We start from the raw sequence: 20,483 nt of genomic DNA, 5'->3' as shown, positions 1-20,483 counted from the left end.
GGGAGTTTGCTGTGTGCAAATTGGCTGCAACATTTCCTGCATTACAACACTTGAAGAGCACATAATTGGCTGTTAAGATGCACTGAGACAACCCGAGGTTGTGAAAGGCATTGGTAAAATGCAAGTCTTTTTTTCTCTCCGTAGGGGGTTTTACTCGACAATACACCAGGTATCCTCATTTTAAATTTGTGCCCCCCGGAAGCTTAGACATGGGCCAGGATTTTCTGGTTGTTCCCACCAATAGTCACGGCAACGGTGACACCCTGCCACGGGTCCCCCGGCAATGGAGGCGCAAACTACAGGAACCCCTGTTGACAGCGGGCGGGACTGGAAGATCCCGCTGTCAGCCAATGGCGGGCTGCCTCCGTTGTATGCAATGCTGGTGGGGGTGCAGAAAATCCCACCCATAGTGACCAACTCGCCTCCATCAACATTTCCCAATCCCCCAAATGGGGTTTGGCCAATTTTGCTTATTCTTTGCTTTAAAAACATCCTCATGAATTATCACACAAACATGAAGGAGATTAGAAGAAAGGATTATCACTGGACCATTGCTGCCCACTTCCTTACAGCCGGCTTAAGGGCACTCTGGTGAAGGCTGGTATCACTTGGGGCATGTGATCCTATAAGATGGGGGAGGGGGCAGGGGGAGGGTTTCGATGTCCTTTAAGGCTTTTACGGCTAAGGAATGGACTTCTTTCCCTTTTTGTGCAAGCCAGGACACCTAGGCCAGTTGTAATGCAGTCAGCAGTAACCATTCTCCCCCAGTCTAAGGACACTCCCACTACACAAATGTGGCATTACCACTTTGCACAACAGTTCGAATCCCTCAAACAAAACTTTCCAAAGTGGTTAGTTGATCCTCGTCGGATGCAGGTTTGTGCAATGAGCTCACTCCCATTCAGAACGGAGTTGCTGCCGAGAAGGCCCAGCTTGCACAGAGTCATAACAGGCGGTATCCCCTCAGTCTGGGCTGGATTCGGGAAAGATTGCAGAGACCAAGGTGCAATGTTTAAACATACTGCGCCAGCCGGACTCTGGTTACTGAGGCATACAACATACCCGAAGCATACAATCATTCACTTGTTCAGTTTCCAAGAATTTCAGCCACATTTTTAAACACTGAGAAACTTGCACTGGAGAAAGCGAGAACAGGGACCGGCGTTCTAATACTAAAATGAGGCTTCACTTTTTTTCCTGCCTATAGAATGAATCATACTGTGCAGAAGGAGGCCATTCGGCCCCATTGAGTCTGCACCGACCACAATCCCACCCAGGCCCCATCATCATAACCCCATGCACTTACCCTAACTAGTGCCCCTGACACTAAGGGCAATTTAGCATGGCCAATTCACCTAACCCATACACCTTTGGATTGTGGGAGGAAACCGGAGCACCTGGAGGAAACCCACTCAGACATGGGGAAAATGTGCAAACTCCACACAGACAGTGAGCGAAGCCGGGAATCGAACCTGGGTCTCTGGAGCTGTGAGGCAGAAGTGCTAACAACTGTGCCACCATGCTGCCCCCCCCCCCGCCCCCGCCCCCGCCCCCGCCCCCCCCAAATCAAGGGGAAGGATTTCCTCTGTTGACTATTTTGAAGTCGCATCTTAAAAGCACGTAGATCATAGAAACCCTACAGTACAGAAAGAGGCCATTCGGCCCATCGAGTCTGCACCGACCATAATCCCACCCAGGCCCTACCCCCATATCCCTACATATTTACCCGCTAATCCCTCTAACCTACACATCTCAGGACACTAAGGGCAATTTTTAGCATGGCCAATCAACCTAACCCGCACATTTTTGGACTGTGGGAGGAAACCGGAGCACCCGGAGGAAACCCACGCAGACACGAGGAGAATGTGCAAACTCCACACAGACAGTGACCCAAGCCGGGAATCGAACCTGGGTCTCTGGAGCTGTGAAGCAGCAGTGCTAACCACTGTGCTACCGTGCCATGACGTGTAAAGGTTTGGTTCTTAAAAAGCTAAGAAAAGATCTTACCCCCTCCACATACCCACTCACCCCACTGCTGAAAAGGAGTTCCTTCTGTCAGTAATGAATCTTGCCTCAGCTCCTTGCTCAAGGTTACTCTTCTCAAATTCAGGGTTTTGGCCAATGTCATTGGGCCATGAGTGCCCCCTGTAATGCTGCTGACCACACTCTGAATTCCTCCTTTCTTCCTGCCTGGAAGAATTCCCACTTCAGCCATCAAGCTCGAGAAGAACCACTGGTGTTAACTCATGTACCATTATCTCCTTATCTGAGGAAGGATGTCCTTGCTATCGAGGGAGTGTGGTAAAGGTTTACCAGACTGATTTCTGGGATGGCAGAACTGACGTACAAGGAGACATTGAGTCAGTTAGGATTATATTCACTAGAGTTTAGAAGATTGAGGAGGGATCGCATAGAATCCTATACAATTCTAATGGGACTAAGACAGGGTAGATGCAGGAAGGTTTTCCCCAATGGCAGGGCAGTCCAGAACAAGGGGTTATAGTCTAAGAATAAGGGGTAAACCTTTTAGGACTGAGATGAGGAGAAATTTCTTCACCCAGAGAGTGGTGAATCTGTGGAATTCGTTACCACAGAAAACAGTTGAGGCCAAAATATTGTAAGCTTGCAAGGAGTTAGACACAGCACTTGGGACAAAGGGGTTCATAGAATAGAATCCCTACAGTGCAGGAGGAGGCCATTTGGCCCATCAAGCCTGCACTGATAACAATCCCACCCAGGCCCTATCCCCCGTACTTACCCTGCTAATCCCCCTGACACTAAGGGGCAATTTAGCATGGCCAAACCACCTAATCCGCACATCTTTGGAGTGTGGGAGGAAACCCACACAGACACAGGGACAGCGTGCAAACTCCACACAGACTGACAGTCACCCGAGGCTGGAATCGAACCTAGATCCCTGGCACTGTGAGGCAGCAGTGCTAACCACTGTGCCATCGTGTCGCCCTTAACCTCTCCTGTCCCAAAACAGGCTTGGAATTCAACAGTGTGAAGCTAACCCATCAAGTACCTCATCCAGGTGGCCATTTTCCATGCAAATGTCGACTTATTAGGCTATATGCGCATGTGTGCTATTTTGAGTGTGCTAGCTCACACACAGACTAAATTCCTGTGTCCTGCTGTTTTTGAAATGGTTACCCAATGGCGCGGACAAGTATCTGACACAAAGGTGTCAACCGGTGTGCGAAAAGTACCACACGGAGGAATGTCAACGCAAAGTACTTTACTAATGTGACAGTGGTGAGGGGCAATCACAGCTACACGCGTCCAACATGAGCTGCTGAGGAGGAACAAAGGGCCACTAATGCAATCCACACTGCAGGAAGTTGAGACGCCTGCATGTTGAGAGCAGGTCAGGGCCTGTGGGATAAACTGTCCTTTAACATAAAGAGAGCATATTGAAATAAATTCAATCTGCTCCCAGTGCCTGACCCCGCTTTGAACTCGTTCTGGAAGCAGACAGATTAAAGGATGTAAGCTGGCAGCCCACGGGGGGAAATGTTTGAGCATTTAAAGATGCAGCAGTCACATGAGCAGACATTTTGGAATCGAGTTTTTCCTCTTCAATTTTCCCATAATTTTTAATGTTTATCAGCCTTTTCGAAACGTATAATGTTGAGGCAAGAGAAGGAGACTGTAGGCGAGTGACACTGGCTCCAACTCTACTTTCTGGCTGGAGATGTAGGAGACATGATGCTACAGGCAGGATTGCACCTCATACAAGGTGGCAGTTCACCATGCCCAACAGAAGGTGGCAGGCTCACTGGATGCTGCGTACAATAGGGAATGGAGAAGGACCTGACAAGCGTAGATCACCTAACAGTACCAGGTAATTAATCGATGATGCAAGGATCCTTACTGCAAAATGCTGTCTTCCAACATTTCCCACCTGCATTACTCGCCCACATCATACTCCCAAATAACCTTTCAATGGACTCAACATTATATCCTCCTAAACAGGTGGGAGGAGGGAGAATTCAAACTTTAAGGGAAATGCCAAGGTTGTGCCTATTGCTAGTTTTACAGCAGTCGGTAGTGAGGTGTGTGAAAGGGGAGTAGGCCCCGCAAGGTCCACTGGCCTTTACAGCTTGGAGAAACAGGAGTGCTCCCAGCCATCCCTCAAGAAAGCCTTGGCCTGCCTACCTGCCAATCCTAGGCACTCTCGATTGGCACTCTCTCACCCCCCCACTGCAATCACCTCCACTCTGATCTGCAGGCTGTCCCACAACCACACTGGACTTTCCCACTCTGCCCCAGTCTGCAGCCTGCCCTGTGGTTCCCCGGTTGCGATCTTCTGCTGCTGCTGAGGTCCAGCTGCAACACCGAGCAGAAATCTGGCATCCTCCAGCCTCGCCAGGATTCCTCCTACAGCTTTCACATTCCTCCCACCCTCCCCACAAATAGCCATGTTCACGTCTCCCAGGAGTTTCAGGCATCAAATCACTGGCACAAACATGTTTGCCTACGGACACCCAGGGTGGGCAGCCATCAATGACCTTTCACATCAGACAATGTAAAACAATCTCCTCAGCAAATTTGCTGACTCTTCATGGGGTGCAGGTGCTCAAACCTTAAGGTCCTCTGGACATTGCCTACTCGACTGTGCATCATCATGATACAACCCATCCCACGCCAGTCTTGTAGATACCCAGCTCAACGCAAGAATGCGCACCATTCCGGCTACCCTCTAATCAACTCAACTCCCCTGGCTCCCAGTGCTGAGCAACATCACGCCCCCTCACATAAGGAGGGAGATTGCAACAAGAAAGCTCCTGGGAGAAGGTTCACATCAACCCAAGTCTGCCGCTACACAAGGATCTTACCAATCCACCTGCTGTTCACCTCCTGTCACTCCAGCCAGTAAGACCACCGTGCCAAGGGATAAAGCAGAGATTCTACGGCAGCAGTAATGGAACCAACACCATTAAAAACTACTTCCTCATCACAGATCCCATAGCCCGCCCACCAAGCTTCAACCCGCCACGCCAACTGTTTCCACAGTGGCCAAAGCCTTTGAGCAGCAAATCATCCTTGCAGGGAACCCAGACTTCAGCTGCGGTGCACCCCAACCAATGAGTCGCATGACTGAAGACTGCCTCCCCTGACAAAATTCAGCGGAGGGTTCGGAAAGCTCCATTTAGCCACTGCAGGAGCTATTGCCTGGCTGTGTGATTACTGCACACGCTAAACTAAAAGGCAGTTGCGTCATGCTGTTCGCTGTGAAGAGAGAGACAGATACAACAAGCATCTGTCAGAGCGAGTGAGCTGTGAGCAGCACACTGACTGGTTTTGCAGAGTTTGCCCAGAGCAGAGCCCACGTTGCAATTTGCCTCCAAATGGCAACAGCCTCTTGCAACTGGCATCCCGCCAAACTACACGAGGTGGAGCCAGTATTCTCAGTCATTGGCCGGTAGGTGAGCCAAGGCTCGCAAGCATGTCTGGACGCCTGCCAATTCCTCCTTTTTAATCTTACACCATACAAACACTTAAAATAAGCAAATTTAACACACAAATCAGCCGAACACTGGCTGCCGAAAATACGTTTTGAAAGGTTTAAGATATTAATGTCAAAAATCTGAAATAAATCTATATCAGCAATGCTCCACTAAAAAAAAAAATACTTTTGGAAGAAATAAAAGGCACAAAGCTTTTGCCACTTTGAACAGTGTGTATAAAGCTTCCATTGATCCCCGTCCAAAGGAAAAAGAGCAAAGCTGGCACCAACTCTATTATAATGTTATGTGTTCTACTAAATAAGCCTGAAAGCCGAGGACTTAATGAGCCTTATTCATGACTCGTGCCCAAATTCTCAGTGTCTCAGGCCACCCCGACACGTGATGGATTTGCACCTGTACTGCCCGCGCCCCTCATTAACTGTAGCACCTCAACATTGCACTGACTGAATTTGGGAAATCTCACTACAGATAGGGGATTAGTTCTGGCCAGAATACCGCAGCGTGTAGGGTACCCCAAAGAAGCCAGTCCCTGGTGAAAAATCAGCACCGAGATTTTTTTAAAAAAACAAACAATATAACGCGTGCAGCATTCACCGAAATCATTAAACATCAAAGAGGCTCCTTCTCCCACTCCAACTGAGCAGTGAGTAAAGCCCTCAATCTCCTTGGTGCAGAGCCAATCAACTCTGTCAATCTGTCAGAGATGAAGTTCAAATGGCAGAGTGGCAGTCAATAGTTATATCTCAGTTAAGTGAACGGCTGCCAGACGCTCCATCAGCACTCTTAGCCTCAGAAGTGCTGACCAACAAATCTATGAAGAATCAAACTCTGAACCCACCAGCGTGAGACTTACACTTGGTCATTAACCGAGATCGAAGCCCTAAATTATGCTGTAAGAATATATTCGTGGATCAACGCTTAGCACAAAACATTTGCCTTCCCTTTTAATGAAAGTAGAAATTTCATTCAATCAAGGCAAATATTTGGACACTAATAATGGTCAATATTCAAGGCCTCGCTTTTCATAAACAACTGTCAGCACAGAGGCTGCTTTCATCACTCTTGGAATCATCCACATGTACTCCCACACATGCAGAGGCCATCGCTCATGAATAATTAGTCTGTACTCTTCCATCATAATCTCGCACCTCGCTAAATAACACAACAAGGGCTTGTTTCAGAATCAGCTGCCTGAATTTGGATAAAGACCCAGTGAAGTACACCCAATTTTCAATTAAAAGGGAAACTCTGCACAGTGAATGGCTCTAGCAGATGAAACAATCTCCCAAAGTCTACTTTTTGGTTCCCTCTGCTCGAACTTCACTCGAAGAAAAACAAGCTTTAGCAGCCATTTAATGCAATGGAGAAAACGTCACAAGAGCCACCTTATGTCTGCCAGACAATGCCACTTAATGCAGCTGAAACAACTTTTGTTCCCTTGCAGTACAAGGCGAGATATAATCATTAGCATGCACAAAAACACGGCTGCTCCTTCTCTTTAACTATTTATCAAACGAGCCTTTCCAGAGAGCTCCAAAATAAAAGACTTTCCCTGCTCACTCAAGGTTGTTCTCTTCCTCTTTCCAACAGTAGCAGAACACACGGTTGAAATTGTAAAGGTAATAAATACACTGCACTTCAAATACAGCTCATGGAAAATGTAACAATCAATTCAATATACTTGTTCAGTTACTGCATTGACAACAGCTTCAAACCTCTGCCTGTAAATCGACTCAGCTTGCAACCGTGTGCAATGTCCTAGCAAACCCAGTGATATGGCCAGATGAATTTCCTACTCAAGAGGTAGATGGTGGAGCGAGGGCAAAGGGATGGCACAAGATGGGAAGAGACTGCTGACCATATGGAAATCAGCAAACAGCAGCCACTTAGTACTGGAAAACAAAAGGAGAATGTAGAGTCATAGAGGTTTACAGCATTGAAACAGGCCCTTCGGCCCAACTTGTCCGTGCCACCCAATTTTTACCACTAGGTTAGTCCCAACTGCCTGCATTTGGCCCATATCCCTCTATACCCATCTTACCCATGTAACTGTCTAAATGCTTTTTAAAAGACAAAATTGGACCCGCCTCTACTACTGCCTCTGGCATGTAAAGAAACTGAAAACAGATGGTCTAAAATTTCTTTCAGGAGGCACACAGCAGTGAACATCAAATGAACATTTGGAAACCAGAGAGAAATTAGTGGATCACACGCGTTACCTATTTTCTTTCCTTTCCTGCTGAAGTCACAAACACTCGTCCAGTTTTAAGCTTATGTTAGGGGAAAATAAATAAGACCAGGTTTTAGAACCATGGAATGAAAGCCAGACAGGGGAGGCAGTGGCGTAGTGGCTGGAGCAGTAATCCAAAGACCCAGGGTAAAGTTTTGGAGACCCGGGTTCGAATCCCTTCGCAGCAGATGGTGAAATTTGAATTCAATGAAAATCTAGAATTAAAAATCTAATGATAACTGTGAAAAGATTATCGTAAAAACCTATCTGATTCACTGATATCCTTTAGAGTAGGAAATTTTCACCCTTTACCTGGTCTGGCCTATATGTGACTCCAGATCCACAGCAATGTGGTTGACTTTTAAATGCCCTTTGGGTTGGGCAGTAAGTGATGGCCCAGCCAGCAACAAATGAAAAAAAAGTCAGGATTTATTCTGGTTAAACGCACCTTATGATTATTAACATTTACAGGAAACAGCAATAGCAGGTTTCAGTAGAAATGGTAACTGTGGAACATCAGTTTATAAATTAAAGGTTAATTGAATCATAGAATCCCTACAGTACAGAACAAGGCCATTCGGCCCATCATGTCTACATTGACTCTCCGATACAGCATCTTATCCAGATCCACCCACTGCCCTGCCCCCGTAACCCCACACATTTATCCCACTAATCTGCTTAACCTACACATCTTTGGACAATCAGGGGCGATTTAGCATGGCCAATCCAGGAGGAAACCAGAGCACCTGGAGGCAACCCACACATACACAGGGAGAATGTGTAAACCCCACACGGACAGTCACCCAAAGCTGGAATTGAACCCGGGTCCCTGGCGCTGTGAGACAGCAGTGCTGGCGGAGCAGGCTCGAAGAGCTGAATTTGCCTACTTCTGCTCCTAATTCCTGCTTTCCTAACCATTGTGCCACTGTTCCACCCGAGTAAATAGTAAAAGCTTTGGAGCCAGATGTCAGTACATGCTGAGAATCAAAAGGCCCGGAGGCTCTGGATCATGTGGTTCAGTCACATTGGCGATGCATGCAGAAAACTCAAACATGTAAAACTGGGTTATCCCAACTTTGATGGTGAAACCTGCTGGCAAATATTTCAATTTAACTGCCAGGATACATCATAATTGAAGTGCATGGGAAGCATTTCCACTAAAGCGTGAGAAGGAATACAAGTGGCCCAGAGGCTGCTCACCAGCCGAGCAGTCTGCTAAGAGCAGTGAAGTTTCAATTTGCATGAACCAACATTTCAGGAACAACTTGAAAATTCCTGGCAGATGAGAGAGTTGCTGCAAAAGCTTATGAATAAAAGCAGATAAGACATAATAATACTTAAAATATATTTTAAGAAAACATAAAAGCTTGTAGCTTTTACTTTAAAGAATGCAGAATTTATTGGATAAGAATCAACTCGCGAGTGCTGTACATCGAATCTGACTGATATCAATTCTATAAAATGTGTCATCCAAAGAGAAACCCTCCAGAAGACAATGCTAAATTTGCAATTTGGAGGTAAAAATCATAGAATCTACAGTGCAGAAGGAGGCCATTTGGCCCATTGAGCCCACACCAACAACAATCCCACCCAGTTCCCAACCCCTCATATTTACCCTGCTAATCTCCCTGACACTAGGGTCAATTTAGCACGGCCATTCAACCTAACCCGCACACCTTTGGACTGTGGGAGAAATCCACGCAGACACGGGGAGAATGTGCAAACTCCATACAGACAGTGACCCGAGGCCAGAATTGAACCCAGGTCCCTGGCGTTGTGAGGCAGCAGCGCTAACCACTGTGCCACCGTGCCTTAAAACACCTTAAAAAGAGGAGTGATACAAGGTCAGGAAACTTAAGAACTGAAAGTACAAGAACTGATCCATGGCACACTGTAAAGCCCATAAGCACCAAAAACTCTCAAAATGGCAAACTATTCCAAATTGAAAATAATGACAATGATCTTGTCGGCCTCTGAAATAGGTTGTCATTAACCCAAATCATCAAATAACAATGCAATGTGTTCACAAAAGACAATAGTCCAGCAGTTCTAACATCGCCAGTTAAAAAACCCTGATTGACATTGTTACCTGGTGTAGTACATCTGTGTCCATGACTCCTTCCTCAGCAGTTGTCCAACTGACTGTAAAACTACAACGGAAATATACACAACCGTGCCTTCACATGTACATTCCCATAAATGCTCCATTAAGACAACCTGCAATGGTATGAATTTGTAGACCAGTGTACAATCAATCGCTTAAAGAATTTCAAAGGCAATGGGCAGAATTTTACGAGATTGATTCTAAGTGTCCAGCTGGCGTGAAAATGGGAGAGTTCCTGATCCGTTTTTTGGGTGAGTTTTCATGCCCAATCTTATGCACTTAGTCATTGAAAATATGAACTAGACTGTTTTTAGCTGCTGCAGCTAGTGGGCTGGGCTTAATTCGCCAGCCAGCCAGCCTGCAGAGGGAGTTATTGCGCATGCGTAGACCTCCATGTCTGCACATGCGCAATAGCAACTGTAGAAGGAGCTACTACACACGTGTAGACTTCTGATGCTGCACATGCGCAATTCCAACAACAGAGGTCTGACAGAGAGAGAGAGAGATGTCAGGCTCCTGCTGCTGCAGGTAGCCTCAACATAGCCACTCCCCGGCCCACAATCACAGGGGCCCCACAGCCGATTGTGAGCCCCATACCACCCAAGATCGCCCCTGCCGCAACCCCCCCCCCCCCCAATCGCCAGCATCACCCTCCCTCCGATCAGATCACATCTACAGAGTGGTAGTAGGCCCCCCGCCCCACAAATTGGGCCGTCCTTTCAGGCCCTGCCCCCACAGGCCCCACCCCTGGTGCCAGGCTGGCTCTGCCCAAGGGGTACACCCCTCCTTGCCCTCAGCCTCCCTGGGGGGCATCAATGGCTTCTGGTTCCACCGGTGAGGTCAATACGACTATTACCAGTTCATGAGGCGCAGGTGATTTCCTCGCCAGGGAGAACCTCTCCCGGCAAGGCCATAAAGGCAAATGAGCCCAGACGACTGAGCGCTGGGCCCGCTAAACACATGTAAATGAAGATTTTAATAAATTTGAATAAATTATTCAGCCTCACACTCATTTCTGGCGAGAGGCTGACCTTGCCAGAAATCCGGCTCTCGTAAAACTGCAAGAGGCGAGAAATCGGGCGTGATCCTGATTTCTTGGCTCTTACACGATTTTACCGGTTCACTCCGCCCATCAGTGGGTCGGGCGAACCGATAAAACTCCACCCAATATTTTTACTAATCAGCCAAAATAGATGATTGCTATGACGGTTGAATTTGTAATCACGTTACCAAGTTGCTTCAGTGCGCCTGCCTCTATATTCCAGGCACATTGATGCACTGAGCAGCTCAACATGTTCAGTGGGGCACAGGAACAGGCAGTGAGATACATTATAAATCTGCACTGCTGCCCACACTACAGAGGTTAGGTCATTTGCTTTGAGGAGTGACAGTGATGATATGAGAGAAAAAACGTCACTCAAGATCCAGATGTCAACCATCTGGGGATGGTGAAGAGAGATGCAAGGAGGGACTGGTAATTTCGTATCCCCAATGCACACTACCACCTGAAGTATAATTACATATACGCCCTAACTCTTTATCTCCACTTCACTGATATGGTATCTGTCTCTCTTATCTCCCCTTCCTTACTGGAGGTAGAGGGAGTGAATGTTTAAGATGGTGGATTGGGTGCCAATCAAGCGGGCTGCTTGTCCTGGATGATGTTGAGCTTCTTGAGTGTTGTTAGAATCATACAAAAGAATAGAATCGTTCAATCCCTACAACGCAGAGAGGTCATTCAGCCCATCGAGTCTTCATCGGCCACAATTCCACCCAGGCCCTTTTCCCATAACTCCACACATTTACTCTCCTAAACCCCCTAACAGTAGGGTCAATTTAGCATGGCCAATCAACCTAACCTGCACATCTTTGGACTGTAGGAGGAAACCAGAGCACCTGGAGGAAACCCATGCAGACATGGGGAGAACATGCAATCTCCACAGAGACAGTGACCCGAGGTTGGAATTGAACCCGGGTCGGAATTGAACCCGGGTCCCTGGCGCTGTGAGGCAGCAGTGCTAACCACTGTGCCACCCTGTTGGAGCTGCACTCATCAGGCAAGTGGAGAGTATTCCGTCACACGCCTGACTTGTACCTTGTAGATAGTAGACAGGCTTCGACAGTCAGGAAGTGAGTTACCTGTCACAGGATTCTTAGCCTTTGACCCGCTCTGGTAGTCACAATATTTATATGGCTAGTCCAGTTCAGTTTCTCAATGGTAATCCCCAGGATGTTGATAGTGGGGGATTCAGCGATGAGAATGCCATTGAATGTCAAGGAGCGATGCTTAAACTCTCTCTTGTTGGGAGATGGTCATTGTCTAGCACTTTTGTGGTGCAAATGGTACTTGCTACTTGTCAGCCGAAGTCTGGATATTGTCCAGATCCTGCTGCATATGGGCACAACTGCTTCAATCTCTGAGGAGTTGCGAATAGTGCTGAACATTGCACAAATCAGTGAACATTCCTACTTCTGATCTTATGATGGAGGGAAGGTCATTGATGAAGCAACTGAAGATGATTGGACCTCGGACACTATCCTGAGGAAGTCTTGCAGCAATGTCCTGGGACTGAGATAATTGACCTTCAACATTCATCTGTGTTAGGTATGATGCCAACCAATGGAGAGTTTTCCCAAATTCCCATAGATATAGTTTTGTTAGGGCTCATTTATGCTGCACTCAGTTAAAAGCTGCCTTGATACTAAGGGCAGTCACACTCGCCTCATCTCCTTTGTCCATATTTGGACAAAGGCTGGAGTGAGGTCAGGAGCGGAGTGGCCAAGACAGAACACAAACTGAGTGTCAGTGAGCAGGTTATTGCTGACTCGTGTCAGGACTGTTGACACCTTCCATCATTTTGCTGATGACAGAGTACACTGATGGTGTGGTAATTGGCCAGGTTGGATTTGTCCTGCTTTTGGTGGATCTGGGCAATTAACCATGTTGCTGGTAGATGTTGTTGTAGTGTGAATGGAACAGCTTAGCTATGGGTACAGCTAGTTCTGGAGCACAAGTCTTCAGTACTATTGCTGGAATATTGTCAGGGCCCATAGCCTTTGCAGTATCCATTGCCTTTGGCCATACCATGATATCACATGGGGCGAATGGAATTGGCTGAAGACTGGCATTTGTGATGCTGGGGACTTCAGGAAGAGGTCAAGATTGATCATCCACCTAATATTTCTGGTTGAAGATGGCTACAAATGCTTCAGCCTTATATTTTGCACTGATGTGCCGGGCTTCCCCATCATTGAGGATGGGGATATTTGTGGAGCCTTCTCCTGTTTGTTGTTATCCACCACTATTCATGACTGGACGTAACAAGACTGCAGAGCTTAAATCTGATGTGCTGATTGTGAGATTGCTTAGCTCCGTCTATCGCAAGCTGAGTAGTCCTGTGTTATAGCTTCACCAGGTTGACACCTCATTTTCAGATATACCTCCTGCACTCTTCACTGAACCAGTGTTGATCCCTCAGCTTGATGGTCACGGTAAAGTGGGAGGTATGACGGGCCACGAGGTTACAGATTGTGGTCGAGTACAAATCTCACCCACAGCATCTCATGGATGTCCAGTTTTGAGTTGCCAGATTTGTTCAAAATCTATCCCATCTAACACTGTGGTTGTGCCATATAACATGATGGAGGATATCCTCAATGTGAAGACAGGGCTCTGACTCCATCAGGGCTGTGCGGTGGTCACTCCTACTTGTAATGTCCTGGATAGATGATTCTGTGGCAAACAGGTTGGTGAGGATGAGGTCAACTACATTTTTCCCTTTTGCTGGTTCCCTCACCAGGTGCCGCAGACCCAGTCGAACAACTATATCCTTCAGGACTCAATTAGTAGTGATGCTACCGAGCCAATCTTGGTGATGAACATTGAAGTCCCCCATGCAGATGTATAGTCCGTGCCCCTGACACCCTCAGTGCTTCTTCCAATTGGTGTTCAACATGGAGGACGACTGGTTCATCAGCTGAGAAGGGGTAGGGGTAAGTTGCAATCAGCAGGAGGTTCAGAGTCAATGCTGAGAACTCCCAGGGCAACTCCCTCCCGAGTGTATACCGCTGTGCCACCACCACCTCTAGTGGGTCTGTCCTGCCGGTGGGACAGGACATACCCAGGGATGGTGATGTCTGGAACATTGAAAAGCCAAATCTGCATATTAATGGAAAATATCAAAAACAGATAGAGCCACAAGTTTAACACAGTAAGACATTACACATCCATTCAGCCCCCAACTCGGAGCAAAGCTTTTTTGCCGGAATTCCTGCGTTTAGCTCTGCCCTTGGCAAGAGTTCAAATTTTGCGGACAGATGCCCTATTTTCATTACCGGAGGATTTAATCACATCGACTAATGGGAAAGATCCCTAACAAAGAGACAAGTATACTTCTCCATGCGGCATGGACTTAGCCACCAATCAACCCCATTCTGCTCAAAGCATAGAGCTCCACTTTAAAAGTCACAGGTGGAATTCAAGCAGCAGCTCCGTACTGAATTTATCAAATTGCATTCCACTGGGGAAAACATAGAAACAGCAGGAGGAGGCCATTCGGCCCTTCGAACCTGCTCCCCTATTCATTATGACCATGGCTGATCATTCAACTCAATAGCCTGACTCACCTTCTCCCCATTTCCATTTATCCCTTTCGCCTCAAGAGCTATATCTAACTGCCTCTTGAAAACATTCAATGTTTTGGCCTCAGCTACTTTCTGTATAGCGAATTCCACAGGCTGTCTGGGTGAAGAAATGTCTCCGTTTCTATGAGATTCCTCTCCGTCTCTCTCTCTCTCCACCCCCCCCCCCCCACCGCCATTAAGAACATACTCTTTTTAATGAGAAGCAGTGAACTGAACAAAGTTAAGAATTCACACACACACTCTTCAAACACAACTGTGGGGGATACTGTCTCTGATGGAGGATTTGGCAGGTTAATGATTCCACCAACTTTTCCTTTTCTGGTTTTATTGCAATTTTACTGAAAATTAGATCATCTTAAATTCCATTCTATTCTTGACTGAAACCATCAGCCATCTTTGGTTGCCAAAGTCAGAACAATAACATAGAACATAGAACAGTACCGCACAGAACAGGCCCTTCGGCCCACGATGTTGTGCCGAGCTTTATCTGAAACCAAGATCAAGCTATCCCACTCCCTATCATCCTGGTGTGCTCCATGTGCCTATCCAATAACCGCTTAAATGTTTCTAAAGTGTCTGACTCCACTATCACTGCAGGCAGTCCATTCCACACCCCAACCACTCTCTGCGTAAAGAACCTACCTCTGATATCCGTCCTGTATCTCCCACCACGAACCCTATAGTTATGCCCCCTTGTAATAGCTCCATCCACCCGAGGAAATAGTCTTTGAACGTTCACTCTATCTATCCCCTTCATCATTTTATACACCTCTATTAAGTCTCCCCTCAGCCTCCTCCGCTCCAGAGAGAACAGCCCTAGCTCCCTCAACCTTTCCTCATATGACCTACCCTCCAAACCAGGCAGCATCCTGGTAAATCTCCTCTGCACTCTTTCCAGCGCTTCCACATCCTTCTTATAGTGAGGTGACCAGAACTGCACACAATATTCCAAATGTGGTCTCACCAAGGTCCTGTACAGTTGCAGCATAACCCCACGGCTCTTAAACTCCAACCCCCTGTTAATAAAAGCTAACGACATGGGCGACACAGTGGGTTAGTGCTGCTGCCTCACAGCACCAGGGACCCAGGTTCAATTCCAGCCTCGGGTCATTGTCTGTGTGGAGTTTGCACATTCTCCCCGTGTCTGTGTGGGTTTCCTCCGGGTGCTCCGGTTTCCTCCCACAGTCCAAAGATGTGCAGGTTAGGTTGATTGGCCATGCTAAAATGACCCTAGTGTCTTGGAATTAGCAGGGTGAATAATGTGGGGTTATGGAAATAGGGCCTGGGTGGGATTGTGGTTGGTGCAGACTCGATGGGTTAAATGGCCTCCTTCTGCACTGTAGGGATTCTATGATAATAACAGGATTGCAGCTGTGGGAGAGAAGTGTGCCTTTTTTAAAAAACATTACTTAAGTGTTCCCACAAGAAGGGAAATGTTTACATACAGACTCAGTTCCTGATACAAGCCCTGCTATTTTACCATTCCCATCAGTAATGTCTCAGTGACATCTTCACACCAAAACCTGTCTTGTTTTGCTACAGAAGTGCAGAAAGGATTGATGATGTATTTTCCAACGTCTCATGTTTTCTTGTGGGAGAGTTTTGCACATCATTCTACCGGGCACAGTGGTTAGTACTGCTGCCTCACAGCGCCTGGGACCTGGTTCGATTCTAGCTTTGGGTGACTATCTGTGAGAGGTGTGCGTGTTAGGTGGATTGGCCACGCTAAATTGACCTTTAGTGTTGAAGGATGTGGTAGGTTATGTGGATTAGCCTTGGTAAATGCGTGAGGTTACAAGGATAGGACGAAGGGGAGGGCCTAGGAGGGATGCTATTTCGGAGAGTTGGTGCAGATTCAATGGGCAGCATAGTCTCTTTCTGCACTGGTCTTATGGTTTAACTAATCTGTTAGAATGTCAGGTGGGATGTTACAGTTGTACACCTTTGCCCGATGTAGGGAAACACACCTGCCCAAGCTTCCTATTCCTGATTGGCGTCCAATGACTCTGCTGAGCTTGTGAATATCCAGTGAAAACAGGATTGAGCTGGGGTATGGTATATACCACAATCAAATAGCCATGGCACACATTATAGTGCCACACATGATAAATAGGCACAAGAGCTATAAAAGGACGACTATTAATAAAGCCAACGTGTTGAGGTAGAAAGAGTAAATCTTAAATTTGCTTTGTAACAGTGTTGTGACAAGGAGCTCACTGTTCCAAGCCTACACACTCTCAAGCTGAGGATGTGGTAATCAGCCCCTCCAATATAATGGGTTAAGCTGCTGGTTCCGAGCTGGACATACAGCGTAGCATGGATTTGTTCCCTAATGCACATGACAACTTTGGCTTTACAATCAGCACAAAGAAAACTGGAGTAGTGTACCAGCCTGTTCCAGCAATGCTCTTTCTCCAGCCCTAAGTTTCAATCCATGACTAGAACCTGTCAGTGGTTCAATTCACTTATCCCATAGCGCATTCTCTCCACGCATCTGTACTGACAACGAGGCACATGCAAAGCAAGTTGACAAAGCAAGTGTGGCCTTCAGCAGACTTTGAACATCAGTCTGGGAACGAAGAGGAGTAACTCTGCTCACCAACCAGAAAGTCTAGAACAATAGTTCTTCAGACAAAATTGTACCCGCCTCCACTACCACCTCTGGCAGTTTGTTCCAGACACTCACCACCCTCTGTGTGAAAAAAATGCCCCTCTGGACCCTTTTGTATCTCTCCCCTCTCACCTTAAACCTATGCCCCCTAGTTTTTGACTCCTCTACCTTTGGGAAAAGATGTTGACTATCTAGCTTATCTATACCCCTCATTATTTTCTAGACCTCTATAAGATCACCCTTAAGCCTCCGACACTCCAGGGAAAAAAGTCCCAGTCTATCCAGCTTCTCCTTATAACTCAAACCATCAAGTCCCAATAGCATCCTAGTAAATCTTTTCTGCACTCTTTCTAGCTTGTTGTTGTCAATGCTCTACCCCACCCCCAGAGATCACTTTGGACAGCCGCCTGAGTTCATTTCCCCTCCATGACCATTGATGCATTTCCCCTTTTTTAAAAACATAACCTTTCCCTAGGGAGGCTGATTATTTTTTTTAAAGAAACTTTATAAAATGCTGCTGGTTCACATTTACCCGCGAAGTTTTTTTAAAAATTGCTTTGCAGCATCTTAATTTTTTTCAATAAAGTTTTTTTTTAAAAACTCTACTTTATCCAAGTCAATTGGAAACCCATTACACTCAAGAGTGACACCCTCACATGCAATTCCAGTTTGTGAACACAATGTGAAACTGCAATAAAGCAGCAAACTCCACTGAAACCGGGTGACAGCGAGAGCAGAATCCACCTGGTTAATACACAACAGCAATGTTGCACATTTCAGACTGATCTGGGCATTTATTTCCAAAAAGTGTTGCACAAGACTGCACCTCTAGCCCATGTTATTTCTTATCCAGCTTTACTGCAGCTCCTGATTTATATATATATATATAAATATGCCTAGACCTCCAACAAAACTGTACAGTCCTTTGCCGATCTCCCCCAGCCACCCAGTTACCCCGCGGCCCCCAGTCTAATTTTGCGCCAAATGTATCGGGCGGCGGCGGCCAGATAGATGTTCCTGCGGCTCCGGGACGCCTTGCTCTCCTCCAGCGCTGCTCCTCGCCGCTCATACCCACCGCCTCCGCGTACAGCTTGGGGGAGATCCGATCCGTCAGCTTCGTGGCTCCGACCACCATAAAGAAAACCCCCAGGAGGACGCGGACAGCCACGAACACAATCGCCATGCTCGCCGACTTGTATCCAAATGAAAGTGGCAACAAGTCGGAAGAGTTCTTAAAGGGACATACACACACTCTTCCCCCTCTCTCTGACTCAGCCCAACTCATGGCACACCAGTCCACCTTTGAAGTTTATTAACTTTGTGATTCTGTCCTTTTTTTTCTGGTTTAATTTTTTTTTAATGGATTTCTTTTTAAAGTAAGATGAGAGGTCACACGAGTCCAGGTAAGAGTCCAGCAGGCTTATTTGAAATCACAAGCTTTCAAAGCGCTGCTCCTTCAATCAGGTGAAGTAGAGAGAGGCGCATGGACACAGAATCTATAGTAAGAAGTCTCACAACACCAGGTTAAAGTTCAACAGGTCTATTTGGAATTACGAGCTTTCGGAGTGCGGCTCCTTCATCGTGTGAGTGGAGAGGTAGGTTTCACAAACGCGGCATATATATGATGTGGAGATGCCGGCGTTGGACTGGGGTGGACACAGCAAGAATTCTCACAACACCAGGTTAAAGTCCAACAGGTTTATTTGGTAGCATGAGCTTTCGGAGCGCTGCTCCTTCAACAGGTGATGAAGGAGCTGCGCTCCGAAAGCTTGTGCTACCAAATAAACCTGTTGGACTTTAACCTGGTGTTGTGAGACTTCTTACGGCATATATAGGCAAAGACACAATTGCAAGATCCACAAGTTGGAATGCGAGTCTTTTCAGGTAATCAAGTCTTTACAGATACAGACAATGCGAGTGGAGAGAGGGATAATCACAGGTTAAAGAGGTGTGAATTGTCCCATGACAGGGCAATTAGTAGGATTTTGCAAGCCCAGGTCAAATGGTGGGGGTTACAAACAGTGTGACATGAACCCAAGATCCCAGTTGAGGCCATCCTCATGTGTACAGAGCTTGGCTATCAGTTTCTGCTTGGCAATTCTGTGTTGTCGTGTGTCTTGAAGGTTGCCTTGGCGAACGCTTACCCGAAGATCAGAGGCTGAATACTCTTGACTGCTGAACTGGAAGGGAACACTCCTGCCTGGCGATTGTCATGCGATGTCCGTTCATCTGTTGTCGTAGCGTCTGCATGGTCTCGCCGATGTACCATGCCTCGGGACATTCTTTCCTGCAGCGTATGAGGTAGACAATGTTGGCCGAGTCACATGAGTGTGTACCGTGTACCTGGTGGGCAGTGTTCTCACGTGTGATGGTGGTATCCGTGTCGATGATCCAGCACGTCTTGCAGAGGCTGCCATGTACACCACACAACCCTGCCACGGCAACCTCAGATAATCAAGAATGTCAACGGATAAGTGCAGACAGTACAGTACAGTGCAGTGTAGGCTGGCTGAATAACAAGTCTTTACAGGTAATCACGAGTGCTGATGGGTGAAGTAATTGGGTATAATCAGTATGTGTAACATGTTGACAGGCTGTATAACAAGTGAAGGGATGACCCAAGAACCGATAATTTAAGGCGGAGACCATCAATAGGCTTACGGCTTACTTTCAAGTCTTACTTTTTTAAGTAAGCATGGCTCCCTGTTTAAATGTTGCTTTATTTGAAATATGTGACCCTTTTCTGATCGGCTCACTCCTCTTATTGTACTTGTTGTGCATCTTAGCTTTGTTTGCCCAGGGGTGGGGTTTACAGGTAGTGCTGGAGCTGAGGCTGTTGGTCGAATGTTTAATAAACAGTAAATTTTACCATTAGACATAGGAGCAGAATTAGGCCACTCAGCCCTTCGAGTCTGCCCCGCCATTCAATCATGGCTGATATTTTTCTCACCCTCAATCTCCTGCTTTTTCCCCATAACCCCTGATCCCCTTATTAATCAAGAACCTATCCATCTCTGTCTTAAAGACACTCAATGACCTGGCCTCCACAGCCTTCTGCGGCAAAGAGTTCCACAGATTCACCAGTGTCTGGTTGAAGAAATTCCTCCTCATCTCTGTTTTAAAGGATCATCCCTTTAGCTTGTGCCCTTTGGTTCTAGTTTTTCCTACTATTGGAAACATTCTCTCCATGTTCACTGTATCCAGGCCTCGCAGTATCCTGTAAGTTTCAATAAGATCCCCCCTCATCCTTCTAAACTCCAATGAGTACAGACCCAGAGTCCTCAACCGTTCCTCATACGACAAGCTCTTCATTCCAGGGATCATTCTTGTGAACCTCCTCTGGACCCTTTCCAAGGCCAGCACATCCTTCCTTAAATACGGGGCCCAAATGTGCTCACAATACTCCAAATGGGGTCTGAC

At 46.8% G+C, this 20,483-nt stretch overlaps 1 protein-coding gene across 1 annotated transcript in view; it reads right to left on the bottom strand.

Moving 5' to 3' along the window:
• The window catches only part of LOC144509242 (transmembrane protein 35B-like), a 64,577-nt gene extending 46,285 nt beyond the window's left edge, over window positions 1–18,292 (bottom strand). Inside the window, exon 1 of the mRNA XM_078237804.1 lies at window positions 18,139–18,292. Coding sequence (XP_078093930.1) covers window positions 18,139–18,246 — 108 coding nt within the window. The 5' untranslated portion in view covers window positions 18,247–18,292. The remainder of the gene's footprint in view (window positions 1–18,138) is intronic.
• Between the last annotated feature and the right edge of the window lie 2,191 nt (window positions 18,293–20,483).

This window comes from Mustelus asterias, chromosome 21 (assembly GCF_964213995.1).
Source record: "Mustelus asterias chromosome 21, sMusAst1.hap1.1, whole genome shotgun sequence".
Taxonomy (NCBI): Eukaryota; Metazoa; Chordata; class Chondrichthyes; order Carcharhiniformes; family Triakidae; genus Mustelus; species Mustelus asterias.
The sequence above is the reverse complement of the archived record's forward strand: the minus strand, read 5'-3'. Positions and strand labels throughout refer to the sequence as shown.